Source organism: Hippocampus guttulatus, chromosome 7, assembly GCF_054856545.1.
Source record: "Hippocampus guttulatus isolate MCC_2025c chromosome 7, RoL_Hgut_1.0, whole genome shotgun sequence".
In the NCBI taxonomy this organism is placed as follows: domain Eukaryota; kingdom Metazoa; phylum Chordata; class Actinopteri; order Syngnathiformes; family Syngnathidae; genus Hippocampus; species Hippocampus guttulatus.
In genome coordinates this window covers 4,508,136-4,520,281 of record NC_141267.1, presented here as the reverse complement: position 1 = coordinate 4,520,281, position 12,146 = coordinate 4,508,136, and the positions used below count along the sequence as shown (strand labels likewise).

The window sequence follows — 12,146 nt, the reverse complement described above, 5'->3', positions numbered from 1 at the left end:
GTATGTTTTGTTTTGACTTCATGGTCTGAGGGCCAGTCAGAAGTTGTGGGTGGGCTGGATGTGGGCCCCGGCTGGTACTTTGCCCATGGCTGCCATTGATGGTAATCAACTAATTACCCCGCCCACCCCCTCCAAAGTGCTTGCCTCAACAATAGTTACTTTCGCAGTGCTTTGTGATTCAGCAATCTTTCTGATATAGACTGTTAGACATTATTTACACAACACAGTATAAAAAAAAAGAAATTAAATGTTTATCATCAAAAAAGTTTATTTTGTACACTTGTGAACATAAATCAGTTTCATATCATCATTGCTTACATGCTCAGAAAGATCTCTGCGCTGAACTTCAATCTGACTGAACTCAACACATTGCACACAACAATTTTGCTACAGTACCTTGACACCATATGGCAGCCTCATTTGCATTTACTAAAAAGAACACAGCTGACTTTTTTTGGGGGGGGATCAAAAACAAAAAGTTTAAAAAACGGGGCCACTGGATTCCTGATACATTGAAGCTGAAGGTGAACTGGCTGACAATTTGCAATCAGGATTATACGGTAAATCCACAGTTGAATGTTAGAAGAGAGCACCTGAGCATGTCACAGTAGTTGGAACATGTTTAAATGTTAAAAGTTTTATTTAGAAATCACTGAAATCCGCAAGACACAACCAGGGGAAAAAGACAAACATTGGTTATCAGGAACATGTAATCCATAACTCTGAAGTAAAACCAATGCTGGTTATAAGATAGTTTTGAAAAATGATCGTCAAAGTATGAAAGCAACATCGTAAAGGATTATTGAAGTTCTTTCTTGTGCAAGTGTGCCTGTACGCTGCAGAACATCCCGGCAAGTTGCTGGCAGACTTCAGATGCAAATTGTCAGGGCCACTGCTCGAAACGCTTATCATTACCTAAAAGAGAAGCCAGACAGCAGAAAATGTGGCTCGTCGTGATAAACCAAATATTCAAGAAAAGCGAATGTGATAAGGGGATCAAACACTGACATAATGTGGTACAAGAAATGCAAGTATTCCCTTAGAAACCCTTTGTTGGTCATATTTTTACTTGAACAACAGGTCATCTTGTTGGGATTGAATTTCATGTCATGACTAAAACCAATGTCTATTTTAAGTCATCAACTGGATACAATTGTACTCTTCACATGAAGACAATATAAGCATTGTTTTTCCTCACAATAGTGGCAAAAGGAACAGTGCTGTCAGGGTATCTGGACAAACTTGGGCCAAATCTTCTTTATTGGCTACGGCAAACTTTCAGTCTTATTTTGAGGGTATTTACACCCAAACCAAGTGAAGCGTGTCGGAATTACACCATTTTATGCATGCGCCTACCACAATCAGAACCATAATGAGGCACAAACAACTTGCACCACCTTGCTGGTATTGCCCCTCCCACCATTAGACTGGAAGTTACGAGCCAAGTTGGGAAGACCAATGGCTCAACAGACAAATGCCACGATCTTCACAACGACTGAAGTCAAGCAGGTGCTGTCTCAGCCATGTCCAATCCGTAAAACCATCCCTGGAGGAAACAACACCCCCAGTCTAGTTGGAAAAGCTCCAAAAGGAACCCCAACCAGTTGACATGCACATATACCACCTGCTGAGGAATTTCCCCCATGAACCCAATGGAAAACCCTGAACCACCTGACAAAAAGAGCAGGACGGTACAGAGTTGCTTTAAACCAGGGGTGCCCAAACCTTTTGGACCGAAGATCTACTTTTCGATCAACTAACCTCCCGGGATCTACCCTTACCGGCATGCGCGCGCACACACACGCACGCACGCACGCACGCACACACACACACACACACGCCATGATGAGAAACAGCCTGAAACTGAGGCATGCGATGCACTTTTGCAGCCTGTTAACTATCGTAGTTCACACGTACTGTTTTAAAGTGCTTCCCTGGGCCCTCCTAGATTCCTATTCTTTGCCCGTGCCCTCGGTGAATTGTACACAAAGCAAACTCTGAATGAGAATAATGACGATAAATAGCAACAGCTCTGATCACAAGCTGCAATTGCAGACTGCTGAGCGCAAACAACTTCCGGTGACGTAATCACGCGCCACTGTAAATTCAAGATTTACCTGCTTTATTTTATTTTTTAAATATTTTTTTGTGAAAATGAGACTGATAGGATGATTAGGGTGCAGCATATTTTAACACAAAAAAAAGACACAAAGACACACAAAGGTTGTTTGGTTTTTTTTCTCCTCGACACTCCTCGGATCTACTTGGGACCCGTCTTAGATCTACCGGTAGATCAGGATCGACGTAATGGGCACCCCTGGTTTAAACAAATGACGCAACAATACTGGACGAACCATCTATGAATGTGGAGACGCTAACCACACCATGGACAGTGTGGCCACAGTTACTTCACTGATAACTTGACTTCCACCCTTTCAGGGACAGTGGTTACTTCAGTGGACAGCTTATCATGTTATCAGGTTACAGGGTGCATGAAAGGGTTAAAAGTTATAAGCTGTACAAACACATGCTTCTTCCAATCACAATTCTCACAGTAGCCACCTACAATTCTTATTCACATGGTCCATACATTTGACTGTATGTATAATATGTACAGTATTATATTGGAGCATCTCTAAAAAAAGCCATTAAACTCGATGTCTGCTCCCCATGGGAGCAAGATGTGTGCAGCCGGAAGTTCCCCCAACAAAAACGAGCTTCTTCCAATCACAATTATCACAGCGGCTGCCTGAATATCATTACCGTTGCAAAAAACCGAATGTGTCTCTGGATCGATGGAAAAGAAAATTATACAGTGAAACTCTTCTACAACGAAACCTACATGGGCGAAAATTATACAGTGAAACTCCTCTACAACGAAACATATATGGGCGAAAATACCCCCTAATGTGAAAAAATCTTCATGCATTAACAACATTCCCACTTTCCTGCCCCCCATATGACAAAAAAAACCCTGTTGCGTTACACGAAATCCTTTTCTCTGCTCTGCCTCGCAATGGCATTCACTACAACGAAGTCTAATCCAACAGCGACCTCTGCTGCTTCGTTCGGAAACTGCAACAGCAACCACCACACTGGTTTACACATGCGCAGTAGTCCAGGAAGTATTTGTTATTGTTCGTTTCAGATGCAGCAAGAACGTTACAATAGCTAAAATGGCTCCAAAATGTACCTCTGGATGTCAAGCAGCTCAGAAAAGAAGAGCTCTGACGCTCGAAGAGAGGGTAAAAGTCATCAAAATGAAAGACGGAGGAAGAAAAATTAAAGACATTATGCAAGAAATTGATGTAAGTGCAAGTGAATGCTGATCGTAAATCTTGCAATTTCTTCCTTTTCACAAATGGATAGAAAATTCGAATGTTGCTTTACAACATAACCAAAAAAATGTAACTGATTTTTGGGTGTATTTTTATTCCTTTTTTTGTCATGAATTTATTAACTGTATATAGTATAGTAGACATATTATTCATTACAGTACTGTTATGCTTCAGGTGCATTTTATATAAATTTGAAAACAAATGAGAGATTATGAAACTTCCTTTTTTATATTTTAGGCTGGCCAGACATCGATCTATGCCATCCTGAAGTACAGAGAGAACATTCTGGAACTCTGGAATTCAGGAAAAGTGAACAGCAAAAGGAAGATATTGACTGCAAGAAGGCAGAAGTATCCCGAAATAAACCAGGAGACTTGGGAGTGGTTTGCCAAGAAAAGAGCATCCGACAATGTAATAACGGGCCCTATGATACAGGAGCAAGCTAGGATAATTGCTCTCAGTAAAGGCATCACAGATTTTGAAGGATCAAATGGTTGGTTAAGAACATTCTCAACTCAACTCAACTGTATTTATAGAGCACTTTCAAACAGCCATCGCGGCATACAAAGTGCTGTACATGGAGCAATTTAACATATACTGTACAATAAACAAAAAGACGGTAGAAAGCACCAAACAGTAAAACCAAGAACAAATCTACAGTAAGTCATGCTGAGTGGGAGGTCATTCCAGAGAGAGGGACCAGCAACAGAAAAGGCTTGATCCCCTCTGAGCCTCAGTTTAGTTCTTGGTACCTCTAATAATGTCTGGTCCGCAGACCTGAGGCGCCGGGCAGGTGTGTAGGGGCGGATGAGCTCAGAGAGGTAAGGTGGCGCGAGATTATTTAGAGATTTGAAAACAAATAAAAGGATCTTGAAAATAACTCTAAAATATATGGGGAGCCAGTGAAGGGATGCCAGAGTAGGAGTTATGTGCTTCCTCTTACAAGTACCAGTCAAGAGGCGAGCAGTGGCATTCTGGACCACCTGAAGGCACTTAATGGAGGACTGGCTGACTCCAAAGTAAAGGGCATTGCAGTAATCGAGCCGGGATGTGACAAAGGCATGAATTACTGTCTCAAAGTGTTCATGGAAGAGGAGAGGTTTTATTCTGGCCAGCTGTCTAAAGTGAAAGAAGCTGGATTTAACAACGGCACCAATTTGCCGATCAAGGTTGAAATCACTGTCCAGTTTAAGGCCCAAGTTTGAGAATGTTGACTTAAGATAAGGAGACGGGGGGCCCAAGTCTACAGGATGGGATGTACAAGGGCCACTGGGACCAAACAGTATCACCTCTGTCTTCTTTTCATTGAATCTCAAGAAATTTTGTGCCATCCAGGTTTTGATTTCTTCCAGGCAGGATAGGAGTGGCCTTAATGAGAAGGCGTCTTTTTTGCTCAGTGGGACATAGATCTGGCAGTCATCTGCATAGCAGTGGAAGGGAATACCATGTTTCCTTGAGATGGAACCCAATGGGAGCAGATACAGTGAGAACAGCAACAGCCCCAGAATTGAGCCCTGTGGAACACCACATGACAGGGGAGCAGTGTGTGACTCAGAGCAGCCAAGGCTGACACAAAAGGTTCTGTCAGCTAAATAGGACCTAAACCACTCAAGAGCACAACCGCCAATGCCCACCAAGTGCTGCAAACGAGTCAGCAGAATACTGTGATCCACTGTATCAAATGCTGCAGTTAAGTCCAATAAAACTAGACACACGTGGTCTCCAGTGTCATTTGCCAGGAGGATGTCATTAGAAACGCGTAACAGGGCTGACTCCGTGCTATGCATCGTCTTGAAACCTGACTGGAAGACCTCCAAGATGTTATGTTCATCCAAGAAAATTTTCAACTGCATGTGCACCACTTTTTCCATTCATTCAGCGTCATAGCATTAGTCAGGCTATTTTGAGTGGAGAGTCAGCTGTAAGTGAAGAAACAGTGAGTGAGCCACGCAACACAAGAGGAAGAAGAACTGCAGTTCTGCGATGATGATCTGCAGAAGCTAGAAAAAGTAGCACCAGGGAGTACACCAGAAGACCTGCTGCAAATGGACAGTGACATTGCAACACATAACCAGGAATGTGGAGAGACTGGTGATGTCACAAAAGAGGAAGAAGAAGAGGGGGAGGATGCTGATGATAAAACACCTGAACCAAGGTCCCTGAGAGACAGTCTCAGCAACATTCCAGCACTCATTGACGATGCAAAAGGCAGAGGAAACATGGCATGGCTGAGTGCAGCACTACAACTCAGAGACCTGATCCAAGAAGAAAAATTGAGAAGTGTTGGAAAGCAAAAGAGTCAAAATGTTTTTTTAAAACCAACAGACAAAGTGTAGTGAGTAATATAAAACAATTATATGTCAATGTTAAACAACATCAAATAAGTGTATAATCATATTTATGCATTATGTACAGTATTGGAATAAAAATAATGAGTACACATATACATTTTGTGTGTTTGTGTTTACATCTGAGATCAAATTTGCTACAGTGAAAAAGCCCGTTGTGAAAAATTTCTTGCGGCAAACATGATTTCGTTCTAGAGGAGTTTCACTGTATTTTTTCCAAGATGGCACCCGGATCGGCAGCCATCAGCAAGTGCTCTTCAAAAGCCTTGCGTTTTTTGTTGTTTTTGTCTTGTTTTGTCACATGGTGTTGTTGTTACGTCGTGTGGACCTGATGTGGACAGTTTTCAGCATTTTTGGCCATGGCATTCGTCAAACAATCTGTGCTTGATGGTTATGCCTTCTCGGCAGCACACGTGTACCAGCACTGATTTCTTGATTGGGAGGAATGTCTCAAGTAGGCAGCATTTTCACAGCCCCGCTTTGTTCAGCGAAAAGGTCGGTGCTGATAGACAGTCTGCGGCTGGATGGATGCATGGATTGAGGAGCCGACGATGAGAAGAAAGGAGCGTCAGCGCAGAGCGCCGATGCGTATGTGGAACTGGGAGTCGTGGCTTGCAATTGAAGCGGACTTGCTTGGGACAGGAGAAGAGAGCCAACGTCTCTTTTTAGTTAATGGACGCTACAGCTTCTTGTTGCTTTCAAGCTTAGCTTGTAGCAGACGTGTGCACATTGCAGCATGACGTCTTTGATCCACTGGTGGAAAGGACACTTTGTTTCGCTCCTCTTTCATCTATAACTGCTTCAGACAACAAAGTGTATGCAGGAAAGTGGTTAAGACTGCACAATTGTCTGTGTCTCATGTGTTGTTTTGTATTATTTTGTCATTTTTTTTATTAACTTTTCTTTTGATAGCGGCGCGGATACCCGCAGCAGCTCCTCTTGTTTTATGTTGAGAGGGAAGAAATTTCATCTGTGCTGTATGTTACACATACAGTACATTTGACAATAAAGTTTATCCAATCCAATCCAATAAAACAGATAAAAGAAAAACATTTGAATAAGATCGTTTTGCTATTTTGGAAGGTAAGTATTTTTCACTGGAGGAACTGTTTTTCTCCCCACCTAACTTAAAGTTAAAGTGCATGAAGCTTTTCTTTGTTTGGCGTCTTATTTCTTCCTATGAAGTATTGTTTTCACATACAGTATTTCTATGTTGTACCATATTTATTTTCAACCGCACACTGATTAAAATTTGAAAACACAAATCTTACCATAAGAAATATAATCTAGGGGTTGGAACGGATAAATTGCATTTCGATTCATTTCAATGGACACATTTACCTCGATTTACAAATGTTTTGAGTTACACATGGCGTCACAGAACCAATGAAGTTCGTAAATTGAGCTACCACTGGATTGGAATAATGTATGTTCAAAAGATTTTACTTGCCCAGGCAGCAGGTCAATACCTCGTGACATTGTGGGGAAAAATGCTCTGCATTTCGTATTCATCCGACAAGTAAACATAGTTTTGAATGAAATTATTTCGGTGTGTGGGTTTTCAAAAGGTCACTGACCTTCTTGGTATGCACCATCTGCCATCACCAGATGAAGGATGTTTGGATACAGATGCTGGTGCTCATTCCCCAAAATGCTGAAGGTCAAACTGGAGCCCAGATCGATATTATCATCATCAGCATCACGTATTGCCTGGAACGTCCAAAAAACAAACAAACAAAAAAAAAGGTATGGGTTTGATCATTTGCAAATAAACAAAAGCTGACTGGAAGAGATTTGGGTTTAAGAGAAGAAGCGTGCCACACTTTTATTTTATTGTAGGCTTCAATGAACTTTTCGAAGCCCATCTGCTGCTCCAAGTTAAAGCGATGCTCTTCCAAGCGACTGTAGATGCTGTCATAAAGATGACTGTCTCCTTCCTGGTCCTCCTCACTGTTATCTATTTTAGAAAAGAGCAAGGTTATTATAGTTACCTCAAACAAAATAAAATAGAAAACATTTTCATGAAGGAAACAAAATAAACATGAGAATGCTTTTAAAGAAACAAAAACAAACTGAAACTATATTTACGTTTTTGTTAAAACTAGAATTCTAGTGAACATTTAATTTGATTTTTTTTCATTGTCAGTTAATGTCACATGAGCTTGAATTGCATGTACGGTTGCAAAGGAGAGAGAAGGTTGAACAGTTGTCTGGGAATTGTAGGACAGTGATCCGTCGCTATTTCGCGGTTCGATTATCGCAGGCTCGGTGCATCGTGTTTTATTTTATTATTATTTTTTAATCCAAAGTACTGTAGCTTGATTGGTTCCCAACGCGACATCGACCAATGCAGGGATGAGATTTTTCCGCTTTTTGGTGGAATTCCGCTTTTTTCCAGTCAAAATGGACCTTTTTTATATTGTTCCAAATCAGTTGAGAAAATTTGTGGGGGTGGGCTATATCGGCAAATGCAGAGTCACAACCAATCCGTTTTTGCCTTCCACAACCCCTTTTCCGCGAATTCTGAATGGTTTTGCACGAGGGATGTAGTGTATTGAAATTACTCGTGTATGTAGTCTGTATTAAACAAATGCCGAATGTTATCGAGACTCGTGACGAAGCCAACTTGCATCAGATAGATGCGGATCTGAAAAAACAAGTTTCGATGTAACTGGTTGGACAGAAAGCTGACGGTGTCCCCAGTAGGAACCAGTAAAGAGAAACCATTGTGCTTGTGTCTGATTTCGTGAAAAAGCTCAATGTTGCTGGTAAAGCTCTGTGTACAGTGTGTGACGATGTCATTCTATACGGAAAATGCATTCATAAACCAAATGTAGTAAACAGTTTGGGACTTCACTATCACTGTATGAGGTAAGAATCAACAGCTTTTTATCACATTTACACAACATTTTATGAATACAAGTCATAAACCAATCTTAAATATGGCAGGGAATGTGTTTCATTTTTTAGTTTTGATATGAGCAGCAAATTTGAAGTTACATGTTGGTGCTCACCAGGAATGCAGAAGCAAAATTGCACAAAGGCCTATGTCAAATTTTCACTTAAAAGAATAGTGAACAATCTTGGGATTTTTTTTCTGTGAAAGTTTCAAGTAGTGCGTACATTGAATACACGTCATCTTTCGCATGTTTCGCGTAAAGTGCCAATTTTGTAAGAAAATAGGGAATGGTATTTCAACAAAAATTGTAAAATTGTGTTGATAAAATTAATGGTTTTAAGGCTGTAAAATCTCTGAAACCCATTCGCTTCCGGGGGCCTGTGGCCCCAGACCCCCATCTGATTTTCAGATTTTTTTTCATCACTAGCCACTCTCATCCCTGCCAATGACAGCACGGGTGGATCGACCCATGACTAGCAACCTCCCTTGTGTCTTATCACGTGGGTTACTCTTTGATCAGTGTTGAATCACGTGGTTGCCTAGATCAGTGTTGTGTTTACTACGCGTGTTAGTGGGTGCGTGTGTGTGTGTGCGCACATGACTGAAACTCCGTAGTTTTTTTCTGCTTGGCTCTCGACGAAGGCCGACACTTTTTTGCTCTGCTCCTGTCCTCCCCTCACCCTTCCCTGCTCGCCACTCGGTCCGTGCTGTCCTTGTCTGACTATCCGAGCCTCCTGCTGTATTTTCATCCTACAAACAAACCATGGAATTGGTTGGCTGGTCTCTCGATGCCATCGACAAAACTTTCTCGACGAGAAGAGCAGGCAGTGGGGAGCCTACTTTCCCCTCGGGGAAATTTGCTGCTGGGTACACCCTAGATCAGGGGTAGGGAACTCCAGTTCCTCGAGAGCCACATCCTGCCTGTTTTAGATCCCTCCCTACTCCAACACACCTGATTCAATTGTTCATGATTATTTCAGGCATCTACAGGGCTTGCTGATGAGCTGCGTTTGAATCAAGTGTGTTGAAGTAGAGAGGGATCTAAAACAGGCAGAATATGACTCTCGAGGAACTGGAGTTCCCTACCCCTGCCCTAGATCCCTGGAGGAAGTGGAGAATGGCGTGCCTGTCAATACTGTCCGTTGAGGATGTGGAAGACATCTACATTATCGGCCTTCTGATAACAGATATGCTGCTGTTTGGTGTTAGCAGTTTCCTGATCTATCGCAAAATTCAACCGACGGGAGCGGCTTTATTGGAAGTGGAAGCTGCCGGTCTTTGGTGCGGATGTCCAACACTCAGACCCAAGCGGTGACTGAGCTCAACTGCTAAATGGATGCGGTTTTGGAGCATCATAGCAAGATGGACAACAACTTGGAGAAGTTGGCATCCGCGCTCAGAGAAGAAATCACGGATTTGGCTGATCGGCGCCAGTGAAGAGATACAGGCCACGGACTCAAGGCTGTCTGGAATTGTTGGCAGCCTGCTCCCAAAACATCTGCTATCTGGACCTCTCCCCTGGAAGAAAGTACGCATGGAAGCTAGTGCTCTACCACCACCCCCTCCTTCTCGGCCATCGACAGATAAACCAGGACTGTCTCCATGAGAAGACCTTGACGAAGCAGCTGCGGCCTGACACGCACACACAACCAGACAATCACATGCGCATACACACCCGTGTATCACCGCCTTTATTGTTCCTGTTTTTTCCCCGTGACATGAACTGATCTGCGGAGCGCTCGAATGGACTGAGCAGCTCGTCGGTCGGGCCGCGTCGCACCCCCCCCATCCATCCGCCCCCTCATTACATGTTATGTCTTGTGACTTGTTCTAACTGTCATATGCTTGTTTACGTGCTGGGGTCTTTTTTTCTCCTGGACTCAAATTATCCTCAGAAGAGGACAGTTCGAGCGTGTTTTTTTTCCCCCCTCTCCCTCCTTTGTGGTTTCCTTTCTGAACTAAGATCTCGGGGCGCTGTGCACACAGCAAGTACCGACAGGCCCTCATCACTGTATTCCATGTTCGTCATTGTTTTTCATGTTTCTTGTGCAGAGCGTGCCTGTCAAGTCCTAATAGCCCCACGGGGATAAATAAAGTTTTCTGAATCTGAAGTAGTTTCAGTCATGAAGATTGCCATGAATTCCGACAAAATGCCCTCTTACCCGACTGCCATTCTTCATTAAATTGGCTTTTATTTGTGTGGGTCTCTTCTCTCACACCGTTGCTGAGCAACTCTCCTGCTTCCTCTTCAACGGGACTCCCATTCAAACATTCTTCATCCTCATCCTCATCATCATCTTCCACATCATCATCGTCATCATCAGCTACAGTCATCTGATCATTTTGCTGCTGAAGTTCGACTATGATCCTGTTGAAAAAGTCTTTGTCTTCGTCGATTGTAGCATTTCCATTAAAATCTCCTCTTCCATCATGTGGGCGATTCCTCATGAAGTCATTTTCTTCTTGCAGCAGTTGTTCCATGGATGCCCGAATATCCCGCAGGTCTTCATCCTCATACGCACTAAGAAGCAAGCATATTCCAACATAGACTATTAGACAAACATGCTCTATTTTAAGGAACACCTGTGCAGATTTACATCACAATGGATGCTGTGATGCATGTAGTGAATGTATGTATGTATGTATGTATGTATGTGTGTGTGTGTGTGTGTGTGTGTGTCCAAAGCATGCTTTCCATTTGTGAGCGTGGTTGCCTTACTCTGACTGGTCATCATCTTTGCCTTCGTCCTGATCCTCATTTCCCTGGTTGCCGTCTGGTGCAATGCTGTCTTCAGTCGTAATGACAGAGTCCTTCTCTGCGCTGAAAACCCGACTAAGGTCTGGAAGGGAGCATGTCCGCAGCATCTGACAGTACAGGGTCAATTTTTTTAGAATAAATACATAAATACTGCCAACTTAAGAGGGAACTAAACAGCAGTGGCGTTCCGTCAGGGCCAGCAAGGCCTTCTCTGCATTCTCAGAAAAGTAAATTTAATAAATTTACTTTTCTCAGAATAACAAATTTAATTTGTTATTTTATTTTCATAAATATGTAAACAAAATTATTCTGTGTATTCTTTACGTCATATTATTTCCACTTAGTCGAGTGGCTTTCAAGGTTATTTTAAATTACAATGAAAGCCACTTGATAAATAACTTATTTATTGTGGTTGAGTTTTTAACCAATCATATTTCAGCTAGCTTGTGTTGCCAAGTAAATTTAACTTGCTCGGGGCCTTCAGATTAAACAGAGCAGGCCCCTGTGCGCTGTAAGTGAACGGGCACAGTCAGCTTTCAATAGCCAATCAGATCACGAGTCTGCGTACCAGGGCCAGCTAGAAGGGCTTACGTCGAGACTGGACGTGTGCGTTCGGTGATTGGATTAGCGCCTGCTAGAGGGAGCTATCACTGCATTTTAACCCAAAATGGCCAAAGGAGAAGACGTTGATCTGGTTGCAGAACTACTTTCCACACAATTTTCAAGACGGACCTTCCACGAAAAGCTGGATATTGTGCAAAGAGGTCGCCCAACTCCTGCGCTAGCTAGCCTGTCCCAGCAAG

General features: G+C 42.6%; 1 protein-coding gene across 7 annotated transcripts in view; it reads right to left on the bottom strand.

Moving 5' to 3' along the window:
* Positions 1-248: 248 nt before the first annotated feature.
* The window catches only part of nek1 (NIMA-related kinase 1), a 63,792-nt gene continuing 51,894 nt past the window's right edge, over positions 249-12,146 (bottom strand). For all 7 annotated transcript variants that reach the window (XM_086114785.1, XM_086114788.1, XM_086114789.1 and 4 more), the window contains 5 exons: positions 11,305-11,450; positions 10,748-11,106; positions 7,510-7,643; positions 7,264-7,396; positions 249-915 (listed from right to left, as the gene is read on the bottom strand). In XM_086114785.1, coding sequence (XP_085970911.1) covers positions 884-915; positions 7,264-7,396; positions 7,510-7,643; positions 10,748-11,106; positions 11,305-11,450 — 804 coding nt within the window. In that variant the 3' untranslated portion in view covers positions 249-883. The remainder of the gene's footprint in view (positions 916-7,263; positions 7,397-7,509; positions 7,644-10,747; positions 11,107-11,304; positions 11,451-12,146) is intronic.